Source organism: Symphalangus syndactylus, chromosome 5 (assembly GCF_028878055.3).
Source record: "Symphalangus syndactylus isolate Jambi chromosome 5, NHGRI_mSymSyn1-v2.1_pri, whole genome shotgun sequence".
Lineage (NCBI taxonomy): Eukaryota > Metazoa > Chordata > Mammalia > Primates > Hylobatidae > Symphalangus > Symphalangus syndactylus.
In genome coordinates, this window is record NC_072427.2 from 153,639,460 (window position 1) to 153,657,351 (window position 17,892).

General features: G+C 38.9%; 1 protein-coding gene across 10 annotated transcripts in view; it reads right to left on the reverse strand.

Moving 5' to 3' along the window:
- Positions 1–17,892, reverse strand: part of ERC1 (ELKS/RAB6-interacting/CAST family member 1) — a 490,329-nt gene that overhangs the window by 191,436 nt on the left and 281,001 nt on the right. For all 10 annotated transcript variants that reach the window (XM_055281162.2, XM_055281160.2, XM_055281164.2 and 7 more), the window contains one exon: positions 16,938–17,098. In XM_055281162.2, coding sequence (XP_055137137.2) covers positions 16,938–17,098 — 161 coding nt within the window. The remainder of the gene's footprint in view (positions 1–16,937; positions 17,099–17,892) is intronic.

Genomic DNA, 17,892 nt, shown 5'->3' on the forward strand with positions numbered 1-17,892 from the left:
CCTTTAAGACAATCAACCCAAAGAAACTGAAAACAGCTGAGCTTTATAAAATAGCTATCTTCTTGGCGATCAAAGAGATGAGACACAAATGAACACTGGCGTGTCATAAACAGTCTCCAGGGCCTCACTTGCTCTGGAGCCCGTCAGCACTTCCCCAGGATGCCAGCTGGGAAGAAGAGGGCATGTGCCACAGTATCTCCATGTAAAACCTCCCAACTACAACCATGCCAAAGTTCACCTATCGTTTGCCTGTGATGTATCCATAAAAGTTTATATACATAAACTTTGCAATTATTTGGGTACTTTCTAACAGATGAAATTACAATAAAGTGAGTAATTAACCCACTGAAACATGTATATGTGTCTGGTCAAAAAACTTTCTGGGCCGGGAGCTGTCTCAAAAAAAAAAACAACTTTCTGATTAGGCCTCTTCTACAATTGGAAATTACTGACAGCTTCACAGTATATTATTTCATACAACAGGATCTCATCCCTAGCAAGCAGAGCTGCAGCATCTACTTAATAACATAACAATTTCATTCATCTCCTGATGTCTTAAATTGAAGCACCGAGGGGTTTAGCTACATGAAGTCTGCCAATAAAATAAAACAACAACAAAAAAATCAGACCTAGAAATAAAAAGAAATGTTTTCCAATACAGTTTTACATGGAGAGATGGAAATACACAAGCACAGTGTGACTGTCTTATCTCCGCAGGAAATTAGCAACTGAACGAGGTTTACTCCTCCAATTTCTACTTCAGTATTAACGGGTTGAGCAATTGCCACATGGAACAAGCCCCTTTAATACCACCTGGTCTACTTCCCAGCAGTAAGTTCCACTCCCAGGCCTGTCATGGCTCATTTAAATAGTACAGTATGCTCCCTCTGTAAGTCTGCTCCTAGAGCTTAGAGAATTTAAGATACAATGAGATACGAAGGTGTTTATCATGAGGTAGAATGGAACTCCGAGCCAAAGCAACAGGAGCTGGATGTCATGAGCAGGCTGAGAACAGAAGGTTTTTTTTTCTTTAAAGTATACTGGAAAAATAAACTATTCCAGAAGACATCATAAAGTTTGAGTAAAGGCAGAAGTTTTAAGCAGAAGTAACTCTTACAGAAACTCAGGGAACAAAATAAGATTTCAGAAATAGAGATGAAGAGCAGGAAGTACATCTTTCATCATTGCCTTCTGCTGTCTTTCCACAGAAAACTGTTGTTTAAGAGAGTTGTAATTCATCCCATCCCATACGCAATGGCAAAAACTTTGCAACAGATATATATCTAAAAAGCAACAATCAAATCCATCTGATGGATTTTGAAGACTTCAGGAAGAAAAAGAATGATTATAAAAATAACGGCTGACAAAAATTAGGAGAGAAGGGGAAAAAAAAACCTAACAGACTGAAAATAAATTAGTTTAAATTGGAACTTGTACTTGTGATAAATATTGTGAAGGAACCCAACATGACCCTCCCCTCTTGCTCCAAACTCATAAAAATAGTGCATAAAAAGAAAATAATAATTAGGTATTGAGCTTTAGCCAAACCAGGAGAAGTGCTAATAACAAAGAATTCAGTTATAGCTGACGAGTTTAAGTGGAAATAACTTATGGGGGTGGGACGAGGGAGCGGTAGGTAGAAAACTGGGTTATAAGCCTTAGGGAGGAGATCCCAGGATCGGGGCTCAGGAGGAGATGGAACTAACCTTTCTGCGTAAAGTTAAAGAAAGTCACAAAGGTTGACTACCCCTGTAAAAATAGAGACCTTTAGAAAAACGTTACTTACTAGCCCAATGAAGCAACAAAGACTCTTAGGCTATGGGTAGGAATATAATTACTCATTAGAAATCATGGATGCATGAGAGACACACAGAATCCCAAGCATAGAAATTAACATAAAAACTAGTCCAGAAAGAGTGAGTGTACTAAGTCCCCAGAGAGAGAACCTGGAAGCTGCTCTGAAGGAACAGGACTCCCAAGGAAAGTAGCTCCACAGAAGCACAGCTACCAAAGATTAGAAAACAAGTCGTCATTTAAGAGTTACAACAAACAGGCCGGGCGCGGTGGCTCACGCCTGTAATCCCAGCACTTTGGGAGGCCAAGGTGGGTGGATCATGAGGTCAGGAGATCGAGACCATCCTGGCCAACACGGTGAAACCCCGTCTCTACTAAAAATATAAAAAATGAGCCAGGCATGGTGGTGGGCGCCTGTAGTCCCAGCTACTCGGGAGGCTGAGGCAGGAGAATGGCGTGAACCCGGGAAGCGGAACTTGCAGTGTGCCAAGATCACACCACTGCACTCCAGCCTGGGCGACAAAGCAAGACTCCGTCTCAAAAAAAAAAAAAAAAAAAAAAAGAGTTACAACAAACAGAAGACTTCACATTGTAAAAACTAGAAATAATAGAACTGTGTTAAAGGGCCTTTAAATAAGTATAACAGAGGTTCTCCTAACAGAATGCCAATTATCAGACTCTCCAGATCAACCAATATTCTTTCTCCCTCCCAATAAATTGGCTGATACTCAGGCATGTTGAAAGATAGCAACTCAGAGACAACTGAAGACTCTTTTGGCTGCTTAACCAGTTGTGCTTCCAACTGTTTTTCATGCATCTCGCCTTCGCAGAGTGCCTTAAAGACTATCTCTAAACCTCAGAGGTAGGTGCTGATTAGATTAAGCCAAGAACAATAATCCCACTTTCCCTCCTCAATGACTTGGCATGGGACTCTGTCTAGCCTAACAGATGTTGAGTAAAAGTCTACTGTTGGGGGAAGCTGGATATCAGGACTTCTGAGAAACATTTTCAAATATCTAAGGAAGAGACTTAGGAACACTCAAAAGGATGGCATCACTTGACACCAGCCTGGGGACAAAAATCAACAGATAGTTCAATGCCAGTACATCTGGTCAGTGGATAGTTTTTAAAATCTTGACTGTAGTTGTATTTACACCTCCTGTGCTTTCCTTTTATAGACTATGTTTTTTCACCACAATACAATAATACTGTGAACTCCACAACAAACACCTCTCTCCCAACTCCCAATTTTATGAAATGAAACCACCACACCCTAGATAGATTAAAAAGAAGCACTCAGAAATCCAAAGACTTCATCATACATGAGAAAAAAAAAATCTAGATAATATATAAAACCTTGGATATAGTTAATGGAATTCTTTTTTTTTTTTTTTCTGAGATGGAGTTTTGCTCTTGTTACCCAGGCTGGAGTGCAATGGCGTGATCTTGGCTCACCCTAACCTCTGCCCCCTGGGTTCAAGCGATTCTCTTGCCTCAGCCTCTTGAGTAGCTGGGATTACAGGCATGTGCCACCACACCCAGCTAATTTTGTATTTTTAGTAGAGACAAGGTTTCTCCATGTTGGTCAGGCTGGTCTCAAACTCCCGACCTCAGGTGATCCCCTGCCTTGGTCTCCCAAAGTGCTGGAATTACAGATGTGAGCCACCACGCCTGGCCAATAGAATTTTTTTTTTTTTTTTGAGATGGAGTCTTGCTCTGTCACCCAGGCTGGAGTGCAGTGGCGAGATCTCAGCTCACTGCAAGCTCCGTCTCCTGGGTTCATGCCATTCTCCTGCCTCGGCCTCCCCAGCAGCTGGGACTACAGGCGCACGCTGCCAGGCTGGCTAATTTTTTTTTGCATTTTTAGTAGAGACAGGGTTTCACCGTGTTAGCCAGGATGGTCTCCATCTCCTGACCTTGTGATCTGCCCGCCTCGGCCTCCCAAAGTGCTGGGATTACAGGCGTGAGCCACCACACCCGGCCGGTAAAGCAGCATCAAGATTGAGAGATTGACTCCGATTTTGAAGGAAGTTCTACTGTGGGTAAAATGCTTATCAAACAGCATTCCACGCTTCAGAAAAATCTTTTGTGAAAGGAAGAGTCCATTGATGTGGCAATTTTATCACTGTCTTATTTTAAGAAACTGCTACAGCTACCCGAACCTTCAGCAACCACCACTCTGATCAGTCAGCAGCCATCAAGAAGATAGAGGCAGGACCCTCCACCAGCAAGGCTCAAGATGATCAGGAGAATTTTTTTTTAAATAAAGCATTTTTAAAGTATGCACATTTTTTAAGACACAATGCGATTACACACTTAACAGACTATAGCATAATGTACATATAACTTTTTCTTTTCGAGACAAGATCTCACTTTATCACCCAGGCTGGAGTGCAGTGACGTGATTACAGCTCACTGCAGCCTTGACTTTCTGGGCTCAAGCAATCCTCCCACCTCAGCCTCCCAAGTAGCTGGGACCACTGGTGTGTGCCACCATGCCCCACTTTTTATTTTCTTCTTTTGTAGATACAGGGTCTCTCTTTGTTGCCCCGGCTGGTCCTGAACTCCTGGGCTCAAGCAATCCACCTTCCACGGCCCCAGAGTGCTGGGATTACAGGCGTGACCCATTCCACCCTGCTTACATATAACTCTTATAAGCACTGGGAAACTAATAAATTTGCATGACTCATCTTACTACAATATGCACTTTATTTCAGTAGCCTGGAACAAAACTTGCAGTATCCCCAAACTATGCCTAAAATGCCCTAAATAACCATGTTTATGAATACATACGTTTTAGGATTTTCTTTTGAATTTTATTCTTTCTCCCTCCTTCTTTTCTTGCATTACTAGGATCTCCAATATAGTATGGAATAGGGGGATATAGACATCCTTATCTCTTTCGCAATCTCAGGGTTCAGCATACATCATTAGGTATGACGTCAGCTGTAAATTTTTCATGATGCTCTTGAGCTGAATTACTTTCTATCTCTAGTCAGCTATTTTATCATAAATAGGTGTTGCCTTTTATTAAAAGCCTTTTCTGAATGTTCTCAGGTGACTAAAGGATTTTTTTCTGTATTTTGTCCAGGTAGTGAGTTTGATTCATTTTTGAATACTGAACAAACCTTGCATTCTAGAAATAAGGCCAACCTGGTTGTGATATATTAGCTTTCTTATTTATCTTGAATTCAAGTTGCTAAGGTTTTGTTAGGGACTTTTATGTCAATGTTCATGAGTGACACTGACGTGTAATTTATTCTTTTGTAATGTCTTTGTCAAGTTTAGGCAGGAGGGTCACAATGCTAAGCTGACTTGGTAAGTATTTCTATAATGCCTTCTTTATTTTGTGAATGAGTTTCTCTAAGACTGGTATTACATCTTGCTTACACATTTGGTAGAATTCAACAGTAAAGCCATCTGGGCCTGGAGTTTTCTTTGTAGGAATGTTTTTGATTATAAATTGAATTTTTCTTTTTCTTAATTTTTAAGTTCAGCGGCACATGCGAAGGTCTGTTATATAGGTAAACTAGTGTCATGAAGGCTTGTTGTACAGATTATTTCATCGCTCAGGTATTAAGTCTAGTACTCATTAGTCATTTTTCCTGATCCTCTCCCTTCTCCCACCCTCCACCCTCCAATAGACCCCAGACTCTGTTGTTCCCCTCTATGTGTCCATGTGTTGCCATCATTTAGCTCCCCTTGTGAGAACATGTGGTATTTGGTTTTCTGTTCCTGCGTTAGTTTGCTAAGGATAATGACCTCTAGCTCCAACCATGTTCCTATAAAAGACATGATCTTGTTCGTTTTTGTGGCTGCACAATATTCCATGGTGTGCAGGCACTACATTTTCTTTATCCAGTCTACCACTGATGAGCATTTAGGTTGATTCCATGTCTTTGTTATTGAGAACAGTGCTGCAATGAACATATGTCTACATGTGTCTTGTTTTATTTCAAATAGCTTTTGGAGTGTAAGTGTTTTTTTGTTACAAGAATGAGTTATATAGCGGTGAATTCTAAGATTTTAGTGCACCCATCAACTGAGTACTATATATACATGGTACTTACTATATAGTTTTTTAATCCATATCTTCCCTCCCCCACCCCCTCGGAGTCTCTAAAGTCAATTATGTCACTCTGTATGCCTTTACATACTCATAGCTTGGCTCCCACTTTTAAGTGAGAACATAAGGCTTTTGGTTTTTAACTCCTGTGTTACTTCACTTAGAATAGTGGCCTCCAGCTCCATCCAAGCTGCTGCAAAAAACATTATTTCGTTACTTTTAACGGCCGAGTAGTATTTCATGATGTACATATGACAGAACGATTGATATTCCTTTGGGTATATACCTAGTGATGGGATTGCTGGAGCAAACTGTATTTGTTTTTAGGTCTTTGAGGAATCGCCACATTGTCTTCCACAATGGTTGAACTAATTTATCCTCCCACCAATAATGTATAAGAGTTCCTTTTTCTCTGCAACCTCACCAGCATCTGTTATTTGACTTTGTAGAAACAGCCATTCCGACTAGCATGAGATGGTACCTCATTGCGGTTTTGATTTGCATTTTATCTAATAATCAGTGACTTTGAGCTTTTATTCATATGCTCATTAGCCACACGTACGTCTTCTTTTGAGAAGTGTCTGTTCACGTCCTTTGCCCATTTTTTAATGGGGTTGTTTTTTTCTTGTAAATTCGTTTAAATTCCCTATAGATGCTGGATATTAAACCTTTGTCACATAATTTGGAAAAATTATCTCCTATTCTGTAGGGTGTCTGTTTACTCTGTTGATAGTTTCTGTTGCTGTCCAGAATCTCTTTAATTAGATCCCATTTGTCAATGTTTGCTTTTGTTGCAACAGCTTTTGGCATCTTTGTCATGAAATCCTTGCCTGTGCCCATGGTACTGCCTAGGTTGTTTTCCAGGGTTTTTATAGTTTTGGGTTTTACATTTAAGTCTTTAATCCATTTTGAGTTGATTTTTGTTTATGGTGTAAGGAAAGAGTCCAGTTTTAATCTTCTGCATATGGCTAGGCAGTTATCCCAGGACCATTTATTGAATAAGGAATCCTTTCCCCCACTGCTTGTTTTTGTCAGGTTGGTGGAAGAGCAGATAGTTGTAGGTGTGCAGCCTTATTTCTGGGTTCTCTATTCTGTTCCTTTGCTCTGTGTGTCTGCTTTACGACCACTACCATGCTGTTTTGGTTACTGTAGTCCTGTAGTATAGTTTGAAGTTGGGTAGCATAATACCTCCAGCTTTGTTCTTTTTTTGCTTAGGATTGCCTTGGCTATTTGGGCTCTTTTTTGGTTCCATATTACAAATTCAATTTCTTTAATAGATAAAGGCCTGTGCAATTTTCTATTCCTTCTTGAGCCAGTTTTAATAAATTGTATTTTTCAAAGAATTTGTCTATTTATTAAATTTATTGGTATAAGGTTGCTCAAAATATTCTCTTATCTTTTTACATGTCTTTAGAAACTGAAGTGATAACCCCTCTCTCATTCCAGGTATTGGCAATTCATGTGCTTTCCTTTTTCCCTTGATCCATTTGGTAGGGACCTATCAATTTTTTTAATTCTTTAAAGAACCACAGTTATGAATTTTGTGAATTTTCTCTGTTGATTCTCTGTCTTCTATGTGTTTGATTTCTGTTATCTTTACTATTTCTGTTATCCTACTTACTGTGGTTTACTCTGCTTCTTTTTCTGGTACCTTAGTGTAGAAACTAAGATCAACGAATTTCAACTTTTCTTCTTTTCTAATATAGGTATATAAGGGTAAAAATTTCATTCTAACCACCTTTTCAACTGTGAAACACAAAATTTCACATTTGAATTTTCATTCAGTTCAAAATGATTCCTAATATTCCTCTTCTCTAAGCCATGGTATTTAGAATTATGTTATCTAATTTCCAAACATTTTCTAAGTATCTTATTAACTTCTAACTGAATTCTACTATGGTTAGAGAACAACTTCAACATATCTCAGTCTTCTGAGACTTACTTTTAAGGCCCAGCATATGTTCTGTATCTGTGAAACTTCCATATGCACTTAAAAAACATATATTTTCTTCAGTTGTTAGATGTAGTATTCTATCAATGTTAAATAAGTTAATAGTCTTTAGATCTTCTATATTTCTGATTGCTTTTGTTTGTTTACTAATTCTATCAGTTTCTAAGGAATAGAGGTCAAAATCCCCAGTAATGACTGGTGACCATAGATTTGTTTTACCTTCAGTTCTGTCAGTCTGTCCTTCATGAATTTTGAAGCTCTATTAGATATATATTTATTAGGATCATTATGTCATTTGGATGTGTTGTCCCCCTTATCTTTATGATATGCTCTTTTTTATCTCTGGGAATACTCTTTGTATGGAAGTCTCCCTTGTCTGATATTAATATAGCTATGCCAGGTTTCTTAGGATTACTATTTCCAAGAACTACCTTTTTCCGTTAATTCCAGCCAGTGTTTATGACAGTACAGGTCTTTTATGTACAGCATACAGTTGAGCCTTGCTTTTTTTTTTTTCTAATACATCCATTCTAATATCTCTGTCCTTTATTTCGTGTGTTTACTATATTTCATTTTGCCATAAATATTGATATGGTTGAATTTATGTCATTCATTTGTTGTTTCTGTTCTTTGTTTATTTGTTGTTCCTTTTCTGCCTTTATTGGTTGGATATATGAAACAATTTTTAGCATTGCACTTTATTTCCTCTATTAGCTCTTCAGGTGTTTTTTCTTTGGTTTTTTTTTTTTTTTTTTTTTTGTGGCAGAGTCTCGTTCTTTCGTCCAGGCTGGAGTGCAGTGGTGCCATCTTGGCTCACTGCAACCTCTGTCTCCCAGGTTCAAGCAATTCTCCTGCCTCAGAATCCCGAGTAGCTGGGATAACAGGCACCCGCCACCACACCTGGCTAGTTTTTGTATTTTTAGTAGAGACGGGGGTTTCACCATGTTGGCCAAGCTGGTCTCAAACTCCTGACCTCAAGTGATCTGCCTGCCTTGGGCTCCCAAAGTGCTGGGATTACAGGCATGAGCCATGGTACCTGGCCGCTCTTCAGGGTTTTTAAAATTTTTGTTGTTATTATTTTGGTAGTTGCTCTACAGCTAACAACATGCACCTTATCAAAGTCTATTTAGATTAGAAATTGTACTACTTCACATCTAACACTTCATAATCTATCTTTCTTTCTTTCTCTCTTTTTTTTTTTGTTAGAGACAGGGTTTTACTCTGTCAACCATGCTAGTGTGCAGTGGCACAAACAGAACTCAGTGTAAACTCAAAATCCTGTGCTCAAGTGATCCTCCAGTCTCAGCTTCCCAAAGCACTGGGATCACAGGCATGAGTCACCATGCCCAGCCAACACTTCATATTTTCCACTTCACGAACGTAATAACCTTACAATTCTACCTCCTAATATTTTGGGATACTGTTGTCCTATCTTTCACTTTTACACATATTATAAATGCCAACTCATCATGTTATTTTTGCTTTAAATGGTTAGTTGTCTTTTAAGGGAATTCTGAGAAGAAAAAATACATTTTCTATATGTATCAACTGATTTACCATGTCTGTGTTTTCTTTTTTTTTGGTGGGGGGACAGAGTCTCACTCTATCACCCAGGCTGGAGTGCAGTGGTGTGATCTTGGCTCACTACAGCCTCCATGTCCTGGGCTCAGGAATCCTTAGTCTCAGCCTCCCAAGTAATTGGAACAAGAGGTATGAGCCACCATCCTCAGCTAATTTTTTTTTTTTTTGTAGAAACAGGGTTTCGTCATGTTGTCTAGGCTGGTCTCAAACTCCTGGACTCAAGTGATCCTCCCACCTTGGTCTCTCAAAGTGTTGAGATTACAGGCATGAGCCACAGTGCCTGGCCCATGTCTGGTGTTCTTCATTCCTTCCTGTAGATTCATGCTCCCATCTGGATTCATTTCCCTTCAGCTTGAAGAACACCCATTAGCATTTCTTGTAGAGTGCTTTCTAGAGATGAATTCTTTTCATATTTGTTTATATGAAATTGTCTTTATTTAATCCTACTTTTTTTTTTTTTTTTTTTTTTTAGTACCCTGAAAGAAGTTCCATTGTCTTCAGGTCCTCACTGCTTCTGATAAGGACTCAGCTATCATAGTTTCCCTTTATGCACTGTGCCTTTTTTCTTAGGCTGCTTTTATTTTTCTCTGCATATTTTGTTTCCAGCAACTGGATTATGATATTTCTAGTTGTGATTTTTTATTTTGTGTATTTATCCTGCTTGGTTTCACTTAGTTTCTGGGATTTGTGAATCAGAGATTCATGGTTTCAAATTAAATTAGAGAAATATGTTGGTCATTTTTAAAAACTATCATCTGCTTCATTCTCACTCTTTTATCCTTCTAGTGTTCCACATGTATGTTAACCCATTTGAAATCGTCCTACATGTCATTGAGGTTCTGTTCATTCAGTAAAAATCCTGTCACTCCCTGTTATATAGATTGAATAATTTCAATTGATCTATTTTAAAGTTCACTGACTCTTTCTTTTGACAGCTCTAATTTGCCATTAAGACTATCCAATAGGCCAGGCGTGGTGGCTCACGCCTGTAATCCCAGCACTCTGGGAGGCCAACCTGAGGTCGGGAGTTTGAGACCAGCCTGACAAACATGGAAAAACCTTGCCTCTAGTAAAAATACAAAATTAGCTGGCTGTGGTGGCGCATGCCTGTAGTCCCAGCTACTTGGGAGGCTGAGGCAGGGGAACTGCTTGAACCCAGGAGGCGGAGGTTGCGGTGAGTCGAGATGGTGCCACTGCACTCCAGTCTGGGCAACAAGCGCAAAACTCCATCTCAAAAAAAAAAAAAAAAGACTATCCAATAAACTTTTCATTTCTATTTCAATTATCAAATTTCCATTTTCATTTTATGATTATTACTTTTTTGAGATAGGGTCTCGTTTTGTTGCCCAGGCTGGAGTATGGTGGCACATTCAAAGCTCACTGCAGCCTCAATCTCGCAGGCTCACGCGATCCTCTCACCTCACCCTCCCAAGTAGTTGGGACTACAGGTGTGCACCACCACACCTGGCTGATATTTAAACAAATTTTTGTAGAGACAAGTTCTCACTATGTCAAATTTCCATTTTAAAACAGTCTTCCTTTCTCTGTTGAGATTTCCTATCTATGCCATCACCAACATGACATTTTCCTTAATCCTCTGATGTATATTTTTAGGGTGAATTTAGTTTCTTCTGTTAAACCAAAAGGACTCCTCAGAGGTGATTTCTACGGCACGCTCCTTTTCTGCTCCATAGATCGTATATTCCCGATTCTGTGCCAGGTCTGGATTTAACCTTTCATATGCTGATCTGCTGACAGCTCAGGATATTTCCCAGGCTTCTCTATCTCAGTGAGACTCATCGTCCAAATTTGGTCTACCCTGTAACACTTAACTGAGGCCTTGTTTCACTAGTCTTAGCCTGGGTCTAGGGTAGGCCTTACATTAGAGCATGGTCCTTGTTCCTAAAACCTATCTTTTTTGTTATCTCAGCTAGAAGATAACTGAAGTCAGCAAGGATTTCTCCATGCTGACTGGGTTGGAACTCCAGATTCCCCACTGCTCTATCTCTAATACTACAATTCCACTCTCATTCTGCAGCATCTAATCTCTGGTAAGCCTTGAGCAGTCTCATTCAGTGAACACGGAGCCTAGTCCTCAGCCAGGAGTCATGCTATCTGGCCTCCAGCTTCTCCTCAGTATACTGTTTGTATGTGAATTACTTCCCTGATTTACACAGGACATTTACAACTACACAATCAGGGACCTCAGGAGGTCATCTGACCAAAGTACACGATTTTTAAACCGATGGGGGACCTTAGAGATTTAGGGAACCCTTTCGAATCTGAGTGAGAAGACCGCAAACCTGAAAAGTTAAGTGATTTCTCCAGGTACCAACACAAAAGTACAAACTGGATTTTCAGCTGTAAATATCATGCTTTGCAAGCATTCAGCTTTACCAACTTCAACATGTTTTTTTTAATCTCATTTGATCCTTACAACAACTTCATGAGGTGGGTCTAAGTATTATTATGCCTGCTTCACAGGTAAGCAAACTGGCTGAAAATGTAAGCAAATCCTTTGCTACACAGAGCATCTTTTAATCCTCTTTTGTTCAGTAACTTCTGTAAGAAAAGCTTATGATTAAATGGATAGATTACTATCTTTGACATCCACAGCTTGAGGGGAGTTTCACCTATTTGGAGAGTGAGTAGCTACCTATAGGGTACACTCTGGAGGACAATGAAAAAGATGGTCCTGAAAGGAAAATTAAAAAACAAAAAACAAAAACATCAAAAATCCAAACAAAACCAAAAAAACCTGACATACTGGTAAATTATATATCAGATTTTCTTCAAATGGGTATTGCAATTAGGTTAAGGCATCAGGTTACCTACCTGCAATAATTAACCTTTTAAATGATTCATTTATATTTAACAAAAGGGATCAGGGTTGATCCTGTACCTCCAACAGAGAAAAAAAGAAAAGATAAGGAGAAAGTAGGACAATAATCTCACTTCCTTCCTCTTGTGAGGAGTAGATGACAGACAGTCTCAATTTCATCTCTACACAGGTAAGCACATTTTTACATGTGAACCATATATTGATAGAGATAGAGAAAGAATTTTGAAAGCTGAAAACAAGAGGGACTTTCGGGGCCTTTACCTGAAAAGTTTAGTTCTTTATTTGTTATTTAGACCTTATTCCAGCCACTTGAGGCTTTTTACATAAAAAAATGATTAGAAAGCATGGATTTTTTTTTTTTTAAACATAGTTTCTTCTATTTGGAAGTTATGTCTGATCTTAAAAAGCTAAAATGTGGAATAAGTTTAAAATTTAAAGAAGGAGAAAGGCAAAGAACATTTAGGGTTATTTGTAATTTATTCCAATTCAGGTCACAAAAAAGTAAAGAATTTCTATAGGGTAGGCCGTATAAAAGCACTCAATATCAGGGCAGAGTAAAAGGGGGCAGAATGAGAAAGTTAAGCAAAACTGAGGAGGAGTCCCAAGGGATAGTTGATTGTAGACAGAAACTTTGCTTTATAATTTTAACTAGTCCCAGACCCACCAATGCTATTTGTTTATAGCTACACTATACAACATATTGTTTTCTTTTTCAAGTGTAAAATAATTTTATATTAATTTATGTGGGTTTCCTACATAACATTCAACCTCAGTATTCTAGCCCATTGTGAAAAATGCTTCCAAGTCCACTAAAAGTCCTTTATCATATGTCTACAGACTTTAAAAAAAAATGGCTTTTGGTGGAAGGATAAATAAATATGGCTTTGTGAAGAGTAAACATGCTCTTATGTAACTCAGAATGCATTTTCATTTTTATTTTCCCCCCTAAATTGTTACTAGGATATAATTTGGATAACTATTTACAATTTTGTGGTTAATTTGGAACACTATGTCATAAATCCCTAATGAGATTTTTTTTGAATGTGAACAACCCCACAATTTTTTTTTTTTTTTTTTTTTTTTTTTGAGACAGAGTTTCACTCTTTTTGCCCAGGCTGGAGTGCAATGGCATGATCTCGGCTCAGTGCAACCTCCGCCTCCTGGGTTCAAGTGATTCTCCTGCCTCAGCCTCCTGAGTAGCTGGGTTTACAGGCATAGACCACCACGCCTGGCTAATTTTTGTTGTTGTTGTTGTTTTCTGTTTTTTTTTGAGATAGAGTCTTGCTCTGTCACCCACGCTGGAGTGCAGTGGCGCGATCTCGGCTCACTGCAAGCTCCACCTCCTGGGTTCACGCCATTCTCCTGCCTCAGCCTCCCGAGTAGCTGGGACTACAGGTGCCCGCCACCACGCCCGGCTAATGTTTTGTATTTTTAGTAGAGACGGGGTTCACTGTGTTAGCCAGGATGGTCTCGATCTTCTGACCTCGTGATCTGCCCGCCTCGGCCTCCCAAAGTGCTGGGATTATAGGCATGAGCCACCGTGCCCAGCCATGCCTGGCTAATTTTTTTTTTTTTTGAGATGGAGTCTTGCTCTGTCACCCAGGCTGGAGTGCAATGGCACAATCTTGGCTCACTGCAACCTCCGCCTCCCAGGTTCAAGTGATTCTCCTGCCTCAGCCTCCAGAGTATCTGGGATTACAGTGTGCACCACCACACCCAGCTAATTTTTGTACTTTTAATAGAGACAGGGTTCACCATGTTGGCCAGGATGGTCTCGAACTCCTGACCTTGTGATCCACCGGCCTCAGCCTCCCAAAGTGCTGGGATTACAGGCGTGAGCCTCCGCGTCCAGCAAATTATTTTATATTTTCAGTAGAGACGGGGTTTCGCCATGTTGGCCAGGCTGGTCTAGAATTCCTGACCTCAGGTGATCCACCTGCCTCGGCCTCCCAAAGTGTTGGGATTACAGGTGTGAACTACCGTGCCCGGCTTGTTAACAGCTCTCTTAATCACAATTGTACTCTACTTTTCTCTCCTAACAGTCAATAATTTTTTAAATGTCAGAATTTAGTACTGGACTCTTCTTAGGTACATATGAAAATTTATTCTCTGTTTCTGGGAGACCTTTTTTTGGCCAGAAAGCATCTCATGAGTATATAATTTAACACAGAGATACTTGGATTTCGCCGCCAGCTTTACTTGTTTCCAGAGAAGACCAGTCTTCTAAACATGTCTGTCTAGTCAGTTCAAGAGATTCTAATATTTTTCATTTTTCACCTGTGTTGACATCATCTTTTAAATCATATTTATTTATTTTTTAAGCTCCCAATGAGCATAGTGATTTGTTTAACGTCTCCTCGTTGGTTTCATTCTTTAAATGACTTACAACTAACTGCCTGCATATAGGAGGCTACATATTGAATAGCTCTAAACTCTCAATGAAACCAAAGAGCTCTGCCACCCCTTCCCTGAACAAACCAGTTGTCAGGGCAGTCAAATTTACAGCTTAATAAAAATTTTATTAAAAATAAAAAATGGATCTTATAAAATTTATTCTGAATGCTAATGTAGGGTGGGACTGCAGGAGGAGTTTGAATGCAGGGCAGTGTCGAATGAACTAGCTCATCTACAATTCTTAACAGTGAACCTTATGACCTCAACTGATACTTAAAATTTATTACAGTTATTACAGTTGTTATTTTATTATTTCTCCCCTGCTCCCTTTTATCCCTTCTTTCTTAAGGGAAAAAGGCTAACATAAAAGCGGAATAAAAAAGTAATGGTTAACAAAACCACAGCATAAGGAAGAGAAGAACCATTGTCGGATCTGCCAGTAAAAACGTTCCTTCTCTTCAGGGCTGGCTAACCAACGCAAATGTTTCTAATGCACCACTGGCAGGCTACCAAGTGAACCGTTTTACGTCTCCCCAAACTTACGGTCACCATTTATCTGTAACAGATGCTCAAAAATTACATTAATATACACTAGGAATGGAAAATAGCTATTAATTCATTTCTCTTGGCTTGATGAGGTCAGGATTATTCCAGAAAACAAAGCTATTCCAGTGCTTTGCTGAAGAATTTTCTATACAAATGGGCCAACCACCTTTTCCTCCGGGAAGACTCTGTCTTATTCTAGCTCCCGAGTCACACATATGCATGTTTCAGTCTCCCTGCACATTTCATGCCCCTCATATTTCTGCCTCTCAAGTTCTCTAGGTAGACTAAGTCTTTTTACTTGTTCGATGATCAATAATTGAATAATTTAAACCTTTAAAATATGGTGGGTCCTCCAGTGACTACAGAGTGAAGAATCTAGTGTCATTGCCAACAGCCACAGGGAGGACTTAGATTCTCCACTTAAATTTGCAAGCTTTTTTCTCATGATGCTACTCGGAACTCTAACCTCTCTTAATTCTCCCCCATGCCAATCCACCTCCGGCTTCACTTACGCATTACTTCCAAGACATATCACTTGTAATCCTTTTATAAAAGGATAGAATCTCGTAGCCTTGCACTATAGCCCAAGAATGTGAAAGCACAGAGGACATCTCAATATTCTTGGGTTGCAGTCACAATATCGCAATCATCATGTCCCATGAGAATTCATGCTAAGGTATCATGGCAAGATTCTGTACAGCTCTATTCTTCAGGTTTAAAACTTCAAAGTTTATTGATAGTTCAAAGTAGCAGAAAAGTAAACTGATGTCAGTTTAAAGCACTAGTTGGAGTGAAAAAATTTTATTTTAGGCCAAAGACAGACTGTGCATTTATGCAGAGAAGAAGTGAGCAAGGATTATGTGAGAGAGAACTGACAGCGAAAGGCTGCTGAGGCAGGGACTTAAAATCTGTGACAGAAATAAGACTCTGTCCTTATGAAGGAGAAAAAAACCTATCCTCTGAGACAGAAAAGAAGATAACAAAAATAAAGATAACTGCTGACATAACGAAGGTAACTGAGGGATCCCAGGATAGACTTGGTTTCAGTAAAATAGCAGTAGGGCCTTTAGGTAAGGGGAAGGGTTAGGAATGGTAAATGAGAGGGTACAACTGGATTTTCAAAAGAGACGTTTGTTTTAAACAGAAGGTCACTGAGAAGAAAAAGCAACATCTACTATGTATTAGCAGACGTATACATGCTTCACAACAGCTTATAGTCTCAGCAACCTACAAAATGTGGGGGAAGCAGGAAAATGTTTATAGCAAAGTTCTGCTAAAAATGACAATTTTCTAAAACTTGGCTTCCAGTGTGTCAAAATGCTAAGTATTGAATCTTGGAGACAGGTATATGGGGGTTCATTCTCTCTACTTGTGTGTACCTTTGGAAATGTTTACAATAAAAAATGTGTTTAAAAATTGCCTAGTCTTCATACCACTTCAGAACCAACAGCCCTCTTCCCCAGTAAGCTCGCCATTTTGCCTGAACTTTCCAGAAGATTTTAGGAATTTCAGAGAGGTAATTACACACAGATATGTATAAGCCAGAGGATTTAAAAATTCATTAAAGAGGAACCAAAAATATTTCTATATGATCAGGATTTGTTCCACCTTTGACCAAATTTATTCTAGAGAGTGAGAAACACAAGTTAGCATTAAAATTAAGTAAGTGTATTGGGGTAATAAACAGAGCCAGAAGATGAATGCAGGGAGAAAAGGTATTTCCACTAAGCATATGCTTGAAGAATAAGACTACAAACACTTACTTCATCTCCAGAACTTCCTCTAAGTGTTTCCTTCTCTCCGCCCGAAGATTAGTCAAGTGAGTTTCCTTTTCTGCCAGAGACTGCTGGGTGGAGGACAGCTTTGCTTTCATGGATTCTAGTTCCTGCTTTACTTTCTCCATGGCCATCAGTAATTCCTCCACCTACCATAAATATGGGAAAGAGAAAAATAGAATATCTTGATCAATTAAAGTCAGAGGACCTGGGTAACAGGCAACTCCTGGGTCCAGAAAATTGAAGAGACACAGGAACACATTAAAAATTCTGTACTCTTTCTGGATCAGATATGTGTATGTATATATCAAGAATCAATACAGCAGATAATAACATCCCTACAGTATAATTCTTTTCAGTTTAGGTCAGAAAGAACTTAATATATGCAAGGGCATACGAGTCATCAGTTTAAGAAGTTGCACGCTGCCACAGACAATACCTTTTAAGGAAGTTCTTTGGAAATAACCCAGAAATTTCCATGGAAATAATACAATAAAAATATAAATATAAAAAAATACAGAATGATTTTAGGAAATAAAAGACATAAACCTGACAAATTCCTTTATACATAGATTTCCTTTATACAGATTTCCTTTATACAAAGATGAATAATTTTTAGTCCTCTAAACTAAAATTTTCCTATTTACATCATTAAGAAGAATTTCTTTTTAAAGAAACTGCTAGCATTCAATCAGACAATTTCTTGCTCTAAATCCAGGTAGGTAGGGTTTCTTTTCTAAGGAAGGCAGGAAGGAAATATATCCCTATATACCTATATAGTTATGTGTGTGTATGTGTGTGTGTACACACACACACATACACACACACATATATATATACCAGATAGAAAGGAGACAGAATGCTTTAAAAATGACATGGAAAAAAAAAAATCCTTGACAGAAACAGACCTGAAAAACAACAAACAAAAAACCACCAGAGAAGA